This window comes from Schistocerca cancellata, chromosome 3 (genome assembly GCF_023864275.1).
Source record: "Schistocerca cancellata isolate TAMUIC-IGC-003103 chromosome 3, iqSchCanc2.1, whole genome shotgun sequence".
NCBI classification, from domain to species: Eukaryota; Metazoa; Arthropoda; class Insecta; order Orthoptera; family Acrididae; genus Schistocerca; species Schistocerca cancellata.
In genome coordinates, this window is record NC_064628.1 from 803418503 (window position 1) to 803436164 (window position 17662).

The window sequence follows — 17662 nt, forward strand, 5'->3', positions numbered from 1 at the left end:
ATCTCATGCCAAGGGGTGGAATCTAAAGGATTATAGAAGACAAGGGCAAACTTCAGTATTACTGTAAATTTGATTTTAATTGTTACCGTGTCAGTGATTGATATGTAGTTTCCTATGTTTTGTCCTGTATATTAAACTTACATTCAAAAGCATACTATACTTTACTATAGATATCACATTGACAAATCTTGTTCTTACACTTGAGATGTAGTTTTTGGTACTAAAATTATAATGTAACTAGATATTTTATTGATTAAAACTGATAAAGTACTCACGTCTAGCCTGTTGGTTTTGTCTAGAGGTCTTAGGCCAACATTTTTTAATCAAAGAAATGTCAGGTAAAGGTCCTGAGACAAAAGACAATGGGCAATACATCAGAAAGTGGCCACAAGAGCCTCAATAATTTTATGATGAGGTATAGTTACAGTAATGCCATATGATGCAGCAAGACAAAAGAAAACATTAAAATGCCTATTATTATAGCAGCGCCATTATAAGAAATTGGAACTTAGAAGGAGAAGTACAAAATGGAGGAAAAATATGTGAGGGGACATCGAAGACATTTCTAAAATTTATTTATTATCCATCCATAGACAGTTTGTATTTTATGGATGTCATCATATATGCACTAATACCCACAGATTTAAAAAAAAAAAAAACTAAGACAAAGCCTGGTGCAGAGATAGATTAAGAATAATAAAAGACACATGTTACCTTCCAGCTGATTAATCAGATATAGTAATAATAATTATGCAGAGAATTGGAAAACAGTGTGTTGCTTGATATTTTATTTTGGTATATAAGCTTATTTCGGCTTTATTGCCTGCATCAGTACATGTCCTTACGTTATAGGTGAACGTATGTGAACATTGAGTAAACCATTATTACTGTCTGTAGTTGTTGGTTGTAATATTATTTTTAGCAACATTTTAAAGTTTGTTCAATAACTTTCAGTTCTGAAATCATGAGATCTGATGTTTATTCTCAATATTGGTATAAGATGGATTTCATTTCATTACAGTGCAATATTTGGCTGAGTCACAATCTTACTTGAATAACCTTTCTCAAGAAAGCAAGTATGTGAATTGTTAAAATACAATGAAAATTGCAGTACAAACAGAAAAAAATTGGTTGCTTGCAATTTAGTGAACTTGTGTTTTGTTTGGAATCTGTTATGGCCTAATCATTGGTAATTTAGACAAACTGGTGTGCAGTAAAGTGAGTACTCATTATGACATTTTTGCTCTCTTCATTTCACAGATTTGTCTGAATCAGACGTGTACTAGCCTGTATCCCCACATTGATCCCAATAAATGCCCAAGTAATCACCATAGTGAAGAATGTTCTGGACATGGGGTGAGTATCAACACATACCTTTGGAGTATCTCAGATGTAATTACTGTATTGCACTGCTAATGCATTTTGACATGATAAGCCTCTGCGCATTCTTTTTTATATACTTCGCAAGTTATTCCTCAGTGAGATATATGTAAATATGCATGTCTTACAACACTTGTTTTCAGTTTATTTTCACATGCCTCTCACTTTTTGTGCAGCTGATGAGTTTATTGATAATATAGTGTAAATTTTTTGTTTTTAAACTGATGAGCTATACACTGAAACATCGTAATAAAATGAGTCACAGTTATTTATATATATATTTTTTAAGTTTGTATTGGTAGTGTTGTATCATTGAGGAATTTTTCTCTCTTGTGACTTTCTTTGCTGAATGGTAGCAGCCTTTATCAGTTAAGACACAAAATGTTTTTTTTTGAAATCCACCACAGAGTCCCCTCTTTGTCACATCATATGTTAAATGCATTCCTCTCAGCACCCTTTGCAGCATTGTTGTACCTTGTATGGTAGCAATATCTGAACAAGCTGCATGAGCTGGGCATTTTTGGTTAGCAGGACAATTCCTTCACTGATAAGTTGTTAATTCCTCAATGCAGTATGAATAAGACCCTTCAAAAAAATATGGGAATGTAATTCTCCTCAGTGTTGTGTTCCACTGCACACAGTGCGCTCCAAAAATACTCCTCTTTCATCCCTAGCGACACTAACCGGGTGCATTTACAGTGGCCACAAAAGTGGTGCTGTTTGTAAACTTCTTTCATCATTTCCACTGAGACAAATATAAATCATGGTACCGTTTCTTCACAAGTTTTCAGTAAGATTTTCACAATTAAAAGAGTTAATTTTTCCACTAATGCTGTCAATTTATTTGAAGTAAAATGTTTTATTTCAAATTATTTGTCAATTTCAATGGTTCAGTTATTTTCAAATGCATGGTGCATAAGCTCATGTGCATAGCTGAAACAGATCATTCATGATGACATAAACAATAAAATATTAAATCACTGGGATCCCAACTGACTGTAAACTACACTAAAAAGTGAATCTTTAACTTTTTTTCCGTGCATAGAGAAGTTAAATTATTTACCATCCAACCATTCATCATTTTGAAATATCTTTCAACATATATGCCCTCAAAATCTTGTCAGTGAAGTTCAATTACATAATCATTTTCTGAAAAATGTATTTCTCTCACAGGTCTGCACCAATGTGAATAAATGTTACTGTGAGATGGGATGGAGTGGATCGGATTGCTCCATACAGCTTGAGGTGACACTTTCTCCTCTTTACACAACAGTTACCACCATCTCTCATGCTGGAGGTACAAAAAACGGCATCACAAATACTTTGGAACCTTATATGGTGAAGAAGGAAACCCCCTACGGTATGTGAATCAATTTCTACTGATACAGATTGCTTTGTGTACCCATTAATATGTGTACATGTAAATCCGTATATGTATCAGTGAGGAACAGAACAGGTAATATTACTGAACCTGAAGTTAGTAGCCACGTCCTACAAAAACTATTACACCTGAAAAGTGTGTGTCATCAACAGTCAACAAAAAGCTAAAGAAAATATATCTATGCACAACAAAGGTTTTCAGGAAGTTGTTTGATTACAGAATGAATTAATTACTCATGAAGTGGGTAAGAAAAGCTTCAGTGTACTTCCCACTCTCACATTAATCGTTTTCAAGAAATCAGTGGGAGGGCATCCAGGACCCTGCTTCAAGGGAGACAGCACAGGACAGAATATTAAATTTGAAGATTTAGTAGTGGCATGGTGGGCAAGTCAGAAATAAGAAGAGTAAAAAATAAACAGTCAAATAAAGGAAATACAAAAGTTTAAGAGGGAAAAGAAAAAAAAAAGAAAGAGAAATAGCCACAATACAAGTGAGGAAATTAATTTATACCACTGATTGAGTCATATTGATCTGAAATGTTAACTGTATAATATGGCATCAGTTCTACACTCTACAGATGATTCATCAATGGTACTGGTTATTTTAGCATTGTAGGATGATATCTGAGTTGCCTGTTGCTGATACCTTGTTAGGCATTCAGTTTCAGTTTATTTATAATTTTTAAAATTCTTTGATTCAAGGCCAACTGTTTAGCTATCACACACACCAAATGTTGTAGGATTATCATCTCTGCTCAGCATTACATGCTACTGAAATCCTTCTTTACATTTCTCTCTCTTCTCCTTTCCTCTGTCTTTTATATTCAGAATATCAGATCATCCAGCCCACTTTATCATTGTCTATCAAGATATGGAAGAGTGCACAATTACCTTGAATGTATTTTTTGACTGTTTAAAACTCCATATATATATTTCGTGAGTGCCTCACTGGGGAGTTGCAAAAACGATGATCATTCTAATAAACTGAAGATAAAGAGTAAAAGTTGTTAGATGGATTAAAGATGGACTCAAGAATTGCTACAGAAGGAGTAAATCAATTGTTTAATAACCAGCAGTGATTAACCATAATGTTAATTCCAATTGGAACCTGACATGATATAAGATACATAGAGGATCTTGTTTACCACTTGAGCAGCTAATAAATGGAAGTGATTGGCTTGATAATATGAACTATAGAAAGGCAAAAAAGAAAAGAATGATGTTGAAATATAAATACAGAATGGATTTAGAGAGATGATAACATAGAGTTAGAAACAGCTCATAATAGTCAATATGAAAACCAAATTAATCGAGGAAAATTATCAAGAAAAGGCGTGGCATGAAAATATTTAGTTATAAAAGCTCAAAGGGTGAATAAAGGCACAATCAAGGAAATGAAACTGAGATGGAACATTATAGTTAAAGAGTATCATGGTAAGGACTCTTCTTGTAAAGAAGTCTTACCCATAAAACATAATGTGTATTGAATTTCAGCACAAAACCATCTGAAAATATTTTTAAAAAGTGTTGTGTTTATCCTAAAGCAATGCTTATTAAAATAATATGTATGAACATTATGGCTCACAATTATGATGGAATAAAGCTGTAACCAGGAAAATGGCTTTAGAAAAAATCTGATATTTAAGGGAGTTATTATCAGAGCTAGTATGGGGTTTTTGTAGTTGAGTGGTACACAATTTGCTCAGAATACACTAAAATTCACTTTAATGTCACAATGAAGTATTGTAGCCACCATATACAGTGTTGGTTTTTTTTAATTGTAGGGAAGCATAATATATTTAAATCTATGCACCTGATAATTTTACTTTGTTGACCCCTGAAGAGCTCATAAATTGGCTTACGTTCTGTTCCTCACTGTGTCCTCACTTTTTTTTTTTTTTTTTTTTTTTTAGGAAAAAGATCTTCTTCTTTGCTCTGTGTGGCAATGAAGCTGCTGTAACAGAACTAATGAATAATGTTCATTTTGTATTCTAAAAAGATTACCCATGGCTCTGCTGACCTGTCATCTTCTAGCAGGAATTTACAACTTTTGTACTAGGGCTGTTCAGAAAGTAAAGTCTGATCGATCGTGAAATGGAAACCACAATGAAAATCTGATGAAACTTTGGCTAGATGTGTTGGACCGTGTCTCTAGTATGCCCGTTGAATGCATCACATTGCCCTTTTCAGTTCTGAGTGCACAATAAGCTTGTAAAGATGCCCAGAAAATAGTGTCTCCTGCCAAGTATCAGCGTCTGTTAGAGATTTCGCCTGGTTTCATGCAGCCCAAACGATGCAACTGTTATGCAGGTCCTTCTTCATTACAATTCTCAGCCACACTCTGCAGAATCAATGAGGATGCTCCTGAAGCATTTTTGATGGGAAGTGTTTAATTATCCACCATACAACCTGGGCTTGGCTCCCTGTGATTTTAATCATTGCTCACATGAGCTGCTAGCTATGAAGGCAACATTTTGGCACAGACAACAACGTGCAGATCAGCACAGAGAATTAGCAGAAAGCTCAAATAGCTGCTTCTATGTCTACATCTACGTCTACATCTATACTCTGCAAACCACCATGAGTTGCATGGCAGAAGGTCATCTCATTTTACCAGTTATTAGGGTTTATTTCTGTTCCATTCACATACAAAGGAAGAATGTTTGTTTGAATGCCTGTGTGAGTGCAGTAATTATTCTAATCTTATCTTCACGATCCTTATGTGAGCGATACATAGGGGGTTGCAGTATATTTCTAGAGTACTTCTACATCTGATGATGACTCTCGATCCAAGATAATGCATAGTGTCCTCCCTACCAAAAAGTACTCAAACCAGTCTCAAATTTCACTTGGTTTCCCATATGATCATGATTTTGACAAAAAGCTTATGTGTAGTACTATGACGAAGGTATTGAAAAGTTGGTACCCCACTATGCAGTGGCTATGTAGAGAAGTAACTGGCAGGCATAGCTAACTGTCACAAATAAAACATTTTTGATTTTCACTGTGGTTTCTATTTTGCAAACAATTGGATCTTACTTGTCTGTACAGCCCTCGTACATCTGAACATTTTTAGCATTTCTGAATGTATAACTTCACTCAGAAGTAAAATATTAGCTAATCTACTGACTGAAATAATTCATTTAAGGTTTAATTTTTTATGATGAATTTTCTGTTCAGCCAATAATTAACCCTTTAGTGCTATTTTAAACTGCCACTGAAAATTACATTATTGAATTTGAAGAACAAATATGTGACACTGAAAGCCAAACTGTTTGTAGGATGGATTTTTTTTTTTTTTTAACTTCTTGTTGACATTTTTATTTTCATTTTGATTCTTTATCAATGCCGTAGATAAGAAACAAATGAACACACTTCATGAGATTTTCACAGAAGGCATTAAAGGGTTAATTTCATGTTTTGTATGAAAAGGACATCATATTGCTTTGTTCTTTCAGAAAAATTGGGAACATTAAAAACTTTTCGACTATTTCTGTCTCCATCATACAGTGAAACAGTCAGAGCTACTGTCATAAATTCACCATAGATAATAAGGACCATTGTACTGATTGTAGAAGATTACAGAAAAATGTTAAACAATGTTTTGTGCATTACTATCGACAAATTCTAGAATTAGAATTTAAACAATATAGTTCTTTATCCACAAGTTTATAGATATAGTAAGACAAGAACATCAGTGACAAAATTGTTTTTTCACTACATGATATTTAGTAATATTTGTGAGAGAAGAGTAGTACATGTTGCAAATATCACAAAAATGTTACTTACACTTTTTACTTTAAAAAAAATTTACACCGATTTACTGAAATGGCAGTATGATTTAAAAATTAATTTAATTTTTACACTTTTCCCATTTACCCTCTTTTAATTTCTGTTTGAATGAGTTTCCTTTTTATATGCCCACCGCAAACACTTATCTGGTACCTGGTACCTGGTATCTGGTATCTGGTACCTGGTATGACATCTTCTTGCCATACTTTTTCCCTGTGCCCCAGCGCTCCCCTCCAGTATATGTGATAAAAATGTCTCTGTTATTTGACAAATTCCTAGAGATATTACTATAAAGCTTTATGCAGTGCATGATACATGTACAGCATCCAACATACTTTTGGGTAAAAGTGATTGGAATGGCTACTCTTGTAAAACCTGTGAGGATGAACAGCAAAATACAGATGTGAACACTTACCACATAGTTCATGAAATGAAAAGTGGCTATTTTATGTTTATGACAGAAATAAGAAATTAAAACTATGAAAAAACAGCTATAGTAACACTTCAAGAAAGTGAGATGCTTTCTTATTTGTAATTCCATTTCACCATCTTTCCCTTCTGTTTTGGAATGTATGTGAGAAAGGTTTCATGATGATTAACAAAAAATATGTAATCAAATTTCTCACTAGAAAGAATGGACACAAGCCAGAGCCATTTGCCACCCATAAAAGATTCTCTCAAGGCTTTATATTGTTCAGGTATCCACCATGTTGCTACCCTGCTGTTCAAGCTTATAAGATGTGTCTTTAGGAGATGGAGCAGCAGAAGGATTTACAAGTTGTGGACAGTAAAGCTATTATCATCCGGAGGAGCTAGCTGACATGCACAGTGGTGCTATGGCCCCTTACTACCACTGAGACATAAACAAGTTCTGTTAACATCTCTCAACATTAGGTACTGTCCAGTGATAATGGATTCCTTCATGACAAGAGGACACACCAGTACTCTGCACTTCTGACAAACATTTATCAGTACATTACATATTGTAAAAGCAATGGTGGGCAACCAGTCATCTGCAGCTGATCAGTGCATAGTGCATAGACACATGTAATGATACTAAAAATGTCACTATCATATATACTGAAGTGCCAAAGGAAACGGTATAGGCATTTGTATTCAAATACAAAGATATGTAAACAGACAGAATATGGCACTGCAGTCGACAATGCCTATATGAGACAACTGGCACAGTCGTTAGAGCGGTTACTGCTGCTACAGTGGCAAGTTATCAAGATTTAAGTGAGTTTGAACATGGTGTTATAGTCAGCACATGAGCAATGGGACACATAATCCCTGAGTTATTGAGGAAGTGTAGATTTTCCCAGACAGCCATTTCACAAGTGTATTGTGAATATCAGGAATCCAGTAAAACATGAAGTCTCCAACATCACTACAGCCGGAAAAAGATCCTGCAAGAACAGGACCAACAATGCCTGAAGAGAATCATTCAACATGACAGAAATGCAACCTGTCTGCAAATTGCTGCAGATTTCAATGCTGGGACATCAATGAGTGTCAGTATGTGAACCATTCAATGAAACATTATTGATAAGGGCTTTCAGAGCCAAAAACCCACTCATGTATCCTTGATGACTACATGACACAAAGCTTTACACCTCACCCGGAGCCATCAACACCGTCATTGGACTGTTGAAGAGTGGAAATATGTTGCCTGTTTGGACGAATCTCTTTTCAAATTGTATTGAGTGGATAGATGTGTACAGGTATGGAGACAACCTCATGAATTCATGGATGCTGCTTGTCAGCAGGGGACTGTTCAAGCTGGTGGAGGCTCTGCAATGGTGTGGGGGGTGTTCAGTTTGAATTATATGGGACACCTGATATGTCTAGATATGACTCTGACAGGTGACACATACATAAGCATCCTGTCTGATCACCTGCATCCATTCACGCCCATTGTGAATTCTGACAGACTTGGGAATTCCAACAGGACTATGCAAAACCCCACACATCCAGAACTGCTACAGAGTGGCTCCAGGAACACTCTTCTGAATTTAAACACTTCCGCTGGCCACCAAACTTTCCAGATATGAACATTATTGAACATATCTGTAATGTCTAGCAACGCGCTGTTCTGAAGAGATCTCCACCTCCTCATACTCTTACGGATTTATGGACAGCCTTGCAGGATTCATGGTGTCAGTTCCCTCTAGCACTACTTCAGATGTTAGTCGAGTCCATGCCATGTCGTGTTGCAGCACTTCTTCATGCTTGCAGGGGCCCCTATGAGATATTAGGTAGGTGTACCAATTTCTTTGGCCCTTTAGTGTAATTTCACACTCTTGTCAAATGGTTTTCCTTGTAGTGAATAATAAACATAGTAACCATAATGGAGATTCCTGGATGGAAAATGTAAAATAAGGGTAGGCAACCACTCACTCACAGCAGATTTATGTGCGAAGCACAACAACACATAACAGAAGACAGCATCACACTATTTTTTGATGCTAACTCTTTTTCCAGCAATAGTAGACACATTCACATACACACACACACAGACACCCAAACCAGTAAGGTCAAAATATTGTGTATAACAACTTTTGGCTACACATAGCCTATTGCTATGTCCTTACTGCTGTTCAGGCTCTACATTTCTTTTTCATGATTTTGGTACTCAAGCCCCATATTATGTGTGTTGCCAATTACCAAAGTCCGTTATCTCCATGTAACAAAAGTTTTCTGAAATGAGAAAAACTGTCACTCACTCTTTATTTGGTTTTTATTGTTATTCTTTATTTATTAAAATTTTCCTATATGTTCTGCCAATGGAAAATCCAGGATGGAATGTAACAATATTATGAGAAGGAAAGTTGGTACTCACCATACAACGGAGATGCTGAGTCGCATATAGGCACAACAAAAAGACTTTCGCACTTAGCATCAACAATGCACACACACACACACACACACACACACACACACACACACACACACACACACACACACACACACACACGTATGACTGCAGTCTCAGGCAACTGAAACTGTTGACGAAGGCCACTGGCCAAAAGCTTTACGTGTGAAAATCTTTTTGGTGCCTATCTGCGACTCAGCATCTCCACTATATGGTGAGTAGCAACTTTCCTTCTCATAATATTCTTACACATTCTGGTTTTATATTTATACTTTCCATAAATCACACCCCAATATTTTTATGTAAAATAAATGTTTTATTTCAAACATAACGACTTTTGGAACTTTATACAGACATAACTTTGTCTGAAAATTTTTTGGTTTTAAAAAGTTGGCTGCAAATGCAAATAGATGAGACAAATTGATTATATATATTCCTCTTACAAAATTATTAGTGACTGCTAGAAATAATAACATAATACATACCTACTAATAAATTTTTTTGGAACAGTTCCATCAACTTTATATTAAAGTAGCACATCATTGTGAGATCATTACTTTTTACATAAAATGCTGATATGTTCTTGGACCTCATCAGGTAGTTCTCAGACATAAGATTCTTCATCCAGTTCAGCTGCAGACACCTATCTGAAGATATTCTTGAAGAACAAAAGTTCATTAATGTTCATCCAGCATGGTCCATAGCGGTTCTGTAAAAGGATTGTTACATCTTTGATTTTTCCGGGTTTTACCATAACACCATTACATATCTCTACTGGTTTTACTCCCATCCAGAACTTACATTTCTTGCAGGCACTTTTATCAGTCTTATAGCTTTGTTTGCCTTGAATAGTAATAGTGCTCTGGCCTTTCTTTTTAATTAATATACTTTTTGAAGGCTTGAACTGAAAGTACCGTGGGAGGGAGGTTTCATGGCATCTTTAAGAGGAGTTTTCCTGTCAACAACATGCACATCTGATTCAAGTTTGCAGATAGTCGCAAAGCTTCTGATAATGTCATAATAAACTCTGGGGTTCAAGATAGTTCTTTTTGAACGTAATTTGTTTTCAGTCTGGCCAACCCACTGTCACTCAGTAATATGTATTTGCACCAGAATCCAACTTTACATGTATACCAATATGAAAAATATAAAAACAGGAAGCTAAACGAAATAAAGTCACATTTACGTCACAAGAGAAATTAATATAATGTTTAAAACATATTCTAAATATGATTTTACAAGTGTACTGAAATAACAGGTTTTGTAAATGTATCTTTTTCAAAGTGTTAAATATACTTACAATTTTAGGTCCCATATTGTTGTTGGGATTTAGTGTCTACCATAATTGTAGCCTTCATGGATGCGATGGAGTCTGGAACTTCAGACAAATTCGGAGTTACTTTTATAACAGAAATAGCAGCTACTGGAACTTGTGTTATGTTTTAATTGTGAAGCTCAAAGTGCACTCTTTCAATACGTAAAAAAGTAATATTGAAAAAAATGGATTTAACAGGTTTTGGAAATGAGTGACTGTTGTATTTCACAAGCCAAGACCATTAGCTTATTTCCAGCATTATTCTTCTAAGATACTTCTAAATTTTGAGGGAAAATTTCAGATGCAGTACTTGACTTCTGAGAAAAGAATAGTACTTTAGGTGCACAACCTTGTAATATGGTGTGCCATTCTCGAAAACCAATAGATCTCTTGTGACTCTGGCAGATAACTGGTAACATATCCATGGAATTTAAGTAATCCATAACCTGATCAATAATTTAGACTTGTACACCATCAGCTCCTACTGCATCATGAGAGGCTGCATGTCCAAGCAGTGAATTGTCATATCAGGTTACATCCACCCCATTGCAGTTGTTAAGTAGAAAAGTGCAAGTTGTATGGGACAGTACAGCGATCAATCACAGGATAATGCTAACCGTTGATTACATTTTTAATTCATTACATATTTCTATAGCTGTGATGTTTTATTGTGAATTATGGCAAGCATTATTGATTTATCCAAAATAATAACTTTATCTACCCCTTATATATAGCTGGTGTCAGACTTTTTTTAAGTTATGAACTGTAGCTGACATGACCATTAGAATTAAACTATTGTTATTCTTAGATTAAGCTACTTAATTCATAAATATTTGGGTAAGTACTTCCTTATTGCAGTGGTGTGTGGATACATTGAGTAACTGTCAAACAAATTACCAAAGCTAATGTCTACACATGAATAGGCATACATGCACACATGTTAAACATTTATAATGGGCAGGTTTAGTATGAGCAAATAAATATAATCATGTCCAAGCCACTAATTCCAGTAAAGATCTTGAGAAGAATTTCTGATATAGAATAATTAAATGAAATAATGCTGATATAAATTACTTCAAAATTTCATTCCAGTACTATGTGCACATAAGTGCACTGCAATATGAAACAAGGATTTGCACAACTAATTCACTGTGTGCTCAGGTTAAAGTGAATACAGGCCATTTGCCATATAGTAACACAGGTGTGGTGATATGAAATGATGGTGGTGGAAACTGCTGCACTAGCTAGTTACTTTACTTGGCTGGATGAATATACCAGTTCATAGCTGCTAAAGTGTAACTTCATGCTAGCAATCTCACATGCCCAAGTACTCAGCTTGCATAACAGTAAGAGCTGTCTGCTTTGTTATTCAGCTGATACTACACATACAGCATTGTCACCTTGGGAAACTTCAATAAAGATTAGAACATGGTGACAGCTGACTCACAAAGAATGAGTGGCGGGCTAGCTGGACTCACAAAGTTACAGGATCCTCCCCTTGAATCAGCATGTAAGGTGTATATTGACCAGTCCAGTGCAGGGGAGGACAGGGAGGTGGCAGCAGAAGCAGTTGAGGAAGTCTCTTGAGTCAGTCCCAAGGTAATGCTCTGGTCCCCAAATGAAGATGGTAGAGCCAAAGCTGGAGCCAACAGATGCAGTGTGGAAACTTTGGTAACAAGCTACACTGATGCTTGCACTGGTGGCAGACCTGGTGGTAGTGATTCTTCTGGAAGAGAAGGCGGATCACTATCTATGGAGGCCCCCTGTAGTAGGTGTGATGGAAATAGGAAGACCACATGGCTATCATCTGTGACAGGTGAACCATTGGAGGGGCCAGTGTGGGGGCTGTCACTGTTGTGGCAGTCCTCCGAACAGTGGAGACGTCTGGCCAGAGTATCAGAACTGAAGCTGGTTATAATGACTGTGAATCATCCAGCATGTGGCTGCTATCATAATCATCTAGTGTCACTGTTGTGTTGCAATGCATACTCAGATCCAACTGGGGGTCCACCCCAAAATGCGTTACACACCCAGGGCACCCATGCGAAACAACTTTGCTTCCTCTCCATCTCACTCAGTTGGTGGGAATGTAAGATCCAGCAGCATCCAGTGAGGAAGCCCATACAGTATTCTGCCACACTACAACTAATTATGGGTGTTGACCTGTAAGAATCTAAAAAGGCATTAAGAGATTAATCTGATATAGTTAACCCCATAGATTTTTGTTTTGCCCAGCCATTAGAAGATGGATGAAAGGTTGAAATCATTAAATACTTAATACCAGAGCTATATCAAAATCACCAAGTCTTGGATGCTGCAAATTGAGGTCTGGTGACCATAAACAAGGTGTGACATGCTCCTTTGATGGTGAATGTTTTTTCAAAGACACCTGCTATCACTGGTGGTATCATTTTCTGCCACCTGATAACATAAGGAAAATGAGAAAAGGAATCAGCAACAATAAACCATATTGTTTCAAGGAAGTGGCTGGCAAAATCCACAGGTTTCAAGGCTGGGTGGATGCTGGCAATGGAGAATAAGACTGTGTGAGGTCAACTGATGTACTAGGTAGGCTGTGTAGTGATGGACTGCTTGTGATTCCATCATCTATGTGTGGCCAGTAAAAATAGCAGCAGGGCAACTGCTGTATCTGGGAGAAACCCCCCCCCCCTCCCCCCAAATGTGATTCATGAATTAGTTGCAATACCTGTTGCTGTAGGGATGTTGGCACCACCACCAGGCATTTGTAGCACGACATCCTGACAAATTTGAAGTTGTTGATGTCATATGAAGAAGCAGTGGAGTCCAGGTGGTACTGTGGCTGACAACTTGAGGGACCATCCGATGAAAATATGGTTGAGGATTCACTGGAGAAGATGTTCTCTTCTGGAGCTGCTGCAACATCTCTAGAATTGATGGAATCATCTTCCAGAAACTGCTCTGTATGTGTGTCCATCTGGAAACAGACTTTCCTGCTTATAAAAGTCCCTGTCTAGGCCCTGATACATACAATACCTGCTGATGCAGGCAATGGTTAGCATGTTCTGAGATCTTAGCCTTAGGCTTGAATGGTAATAATAATGGCTTCTGATCTGTAATTAAATGGAACTTCCAGCCATACAAAAAATACAAGTTTTGTGCACACTGAAAATGATAACCAATGCCTCTTTTTCAACTTGAGAGTAATGTTCCTGGGCCTGATTTAATGTTTTGGACTGAAATGCTGTATGTTTCAGCACCATCTGCAAGCTTAAAGGACAGGATTGTCCCAATGCTATGCGATAAGGCATCCATAGCCACAACTAATGATAAATGAAGCTGGTACATTATTAAACAGGGCACAGACAGAAGGCATGATTTTAAGGTATGAAATGGCTACTGATTCTACAGATAGGTGAAAGAAGACACGAGTGGGATACAGTAGCCATAATAGTTAACATTGCCTAAAAATACTTGGAGAACATTTATGGTAAAAATACTTGGAGAACATTTAGGGAATTGGGCACCAGCATGTTATGTTTTGCCACGATTTTTTCTCGCATGGGCTGAAAGCTTTCCTTACTGAAAACAGAACTGAGGTACACAACAGAGGGCTAGAAAAAGGAACATTTTAAAAAATTACACTTAAGGCATTTGTTTTTGAGTGCTGGAAAAACAAGAGATGATTTATGTAAATGTTCTTCATTAGTATATCTTTTTACCAAAATGTCATACAGGTAGTTTACACAGTAGAGGTCTGTAATGACCTGTACCAAAAATCTTTGCAATACAGCCTGCACGTCAATGACTCTCAGTGATAATCTGTTGTATTGATAGAGACCAAAGGTGGTTTTCAGCACCAAAATTTTCCTGGGCTCATTGCCTAATGGAAGTGAAAATAACCTCTTAAAAGATCAATTTTGTAAAGTTGGCCCCAAAGAATTTAGAAGAGATCTCATCAGGAGGTGGTAACTGTATGAAGCTACTTCTGCTTGTGCCGTGACGGTAAGTTTAAAACTGCCAATCAAGCAAATGAAGCCACCTGATTTTCGTACTACCAAAAAGGGGAGACCCACTGGCTTAAAGAGATGGTGTAAACACGTGTTGCTGTTCCAATCTGTCCAAGTCTAGCTTAACTTCATCTTGGAGTGCTAGCAGAATTTGACACACTTTAAATCCCTACAACCCCGCCAAATGCATTAACAGTATGTGGGCATGAAAGTTCAAAGCTGACCCCAATCCAAACCCAGACAACAGTGGAAATTAAGAGCTGATTGTGTATGTTGCTTCACACGGTACCAAAAGTTGAACAGAATGCACAGAACATTGAATAAAAAACCAAAATGTAGAGCATGCATCTAGTCCAAAAAGTTTTTAGAAATGGGTCTGGAACCACTAGGAAGGAACTGTTGGGTAATTTGGTGTGGCTTGATTCACCATCAAGATTGATACACCAGTATCAATGAGAAACATCAGTGGGACTTCTTTTAGTTCCACATGTAACTGTGTCTTCCTAGATGCTACCACATGATCACTGTAATATTATTAATGTGAATTGGTGAAAGACATCATCCGATACCTGCTGCATAATGACACACCTCTGCAATATGCTCTCTGCGAGAATACTGACAACATTTGCTTCATAATGTGGATGTTTATTGTATCATACAATGAAAAACGGTCTGGACAGCTAAGGAACAAACAACACTGCTGTGACTGGTGACTTCACATAATGACTCGCCTCTGCAATATGTCCATTGCAAGAACATTGGTGACGTTATGCTTCATAACAAGGATGTTTATTGTATCATGCAATGAAAAACAGTCTGGACAGCTAAGGAACAACCAAAACCACTGCGACTGGCACCTCAGAACAATAAGAGATGGATTTAGACAGGGCTGTTGCGTTTCCACTGGGTGAGACATGTTTGTCACATTAACATCCAACATGGAAGTCTGATGCACTGAGTCTGTTGTTGCCAGAGCCATATAGAGATTTCAAAATTAGAAGAAAAAGTATGTTGTGCAGACTGTGAGAATTCGGAAATGTGCAGTGGATAACATGTCCACTAGAGAGGGGTTCAACTCTCATAAAACCTGTGTGCACATGGGCCCAAACAGATTACCACACCTCAGATTAAAATTTCAGCATAGGATTTTGAACTTTCTGCTTAAATCTTTAATGTTGGCAATCCACAAAGCATAGCTTTCAGAACCAGTTTTGTGATGATGGAAAAACTTTAGATGAGCTGCTATTTATGCATCTTGATGGAAACGTGTTTCAAAATTAAGACATAAATATGTGACAGGGTCAGCACTGGTATATCCAACAGCAGAGCTGATTTTAGCATTTTGAACTAAATTGAGAACTGATTAATAATAAAAATGCTGGCTGATGGTCCTGACACTTAATATCACTTACCTGAAAATGTAGTGCTAACTATGTCTGTTACACTTGCCAGTCTTTATGTGCATAATTCAACAGTTGAAAAGCTAGAATAGCTAGCAATGCTTGTGACTGTTGCAATTTTGAATTAGTAAAATGCTTTACCAGTTCCTAGTGTTAATTGAGTTGTTACTGCCACAGTACAGAAAAACTTTGTGTCAATGATAGTTGTACTAGATAATGTATAACTCTGGCTAGATTGCGTATGTTGTATAAATTTGCAATCTGATGTGTTTTGGCTTTAAATTACCTTCAGAATCTGTCAGATAAAAATACAGCAAGTTAATTAACTTACAAAGCATAAAATGTTTTGAATACAATAAGTTTTAGCCATTTGACAGTGTTAATGCAGACATGTTAGCAAAAATAATGTCTAATTATAGTGTTTAATAATTATAAATACAGTCATTTTCTATAAAATAAATAAAATCCATAACTGTAATGAAATGTACCATGAATTAATGTGGCATTTGACACAAAATTATAACAGCAGGCATAATTTCTTCCTAATGATGAGTTTATTATTACAGTATGTAGGAAGGGCATTGATCAAAATTAAAATGGAATGTTGGACATTGGTATTATTGATGTCTTGTAGCTGTCATAGTTACCTGCAGTTTTGACACTGGCCAAATAATCCATGGTTTACGGCCAAAGTGGCATTTGCTGGGGGACAGATAAACATAAACCCTGACATAGCCCATCATTCACCAACTGATCATGAAAGATAGTGAAATACCAGTTAAGTCTGAAATCCTTTTGTTTGTTTGGGAAGGATTGTGGCTCTCTGTCACTGTGGACAAACATTTCCATTTTTTACAGCATGTTTACTATGTAGCTTTTCAATGTATTGTGTATAATTTCTAGATTGTCATGAATATGGTGCACTTTACAATGATGTGAGTTTAGATGATTACCGAGGGCACTTTTGTTCATACATATTTTGTCTGTATTGGATACTGAAATTCCTACTTGTTGACGAACATAAATTTTATTACAATCTTGACAATTAATTTTATAAATGTCCAAACCCATAAATTTGTTAAGTTTCTCACTGATTTTATGATATAGTCTTGCTCCCAAAATTCCTGTAATACAAAAGGCTACATTCACCTTAGCTTTTTTAAAGCTAATGAACAAAACAACATCAGACTAAACTGATATTTCAGCATCTTACAAGACCTGCTGGTGTAGCAATACCGTGAATGCTGGACAATGTCGGAGTCGTTGAGTACCTCTCCTCCAGTGGATGCACATCAGCTGCAAGTTGTGGCTTCTCTGACTACAAGTCCAGTGTCAAACCCCAGTAACCATTAGAGTCATGAGATGGCAACAATAACAATTTCCAGCATTCCTTTTTAATTTTAAATAATGCCCTTCACATATACTGTAATAACAAAGTCATCATAATGTCACATCACCCGTATTACTCACAAACTTAGCTTTTACTTACATCCTTTATAAGAACTTATGCTTGTTTTTATAATTCTGTATC

The 17662-nt window shown here is 36.6% G+C and overlaps 1 protein-coding gene across 1 annotated transcript in view; it reads left to right on the forward strand.

The window, feature by feature from the left end:
* LOC126176584 (disintegrin and metalloproteinase domain-containing protein 22) overlaps positions 1-17662 on the forward strand; it is a 1067821-nt gene that overhangs the window by 901945 nt on the left and 148214 nt on the right. The window contains exons 18-19 of the mRNA XM_049923744.1: positions 1261-1356; positions 2554-2740. Of these exons, the coding sequence (XP_049779701.1) occupies positions 1261-1356; positions 2554-2740 (283 nt within the window). The remainder of the gene's footprint in view (positions 1-1260; positions 1357-2553; positions 2741-17662) is intronic.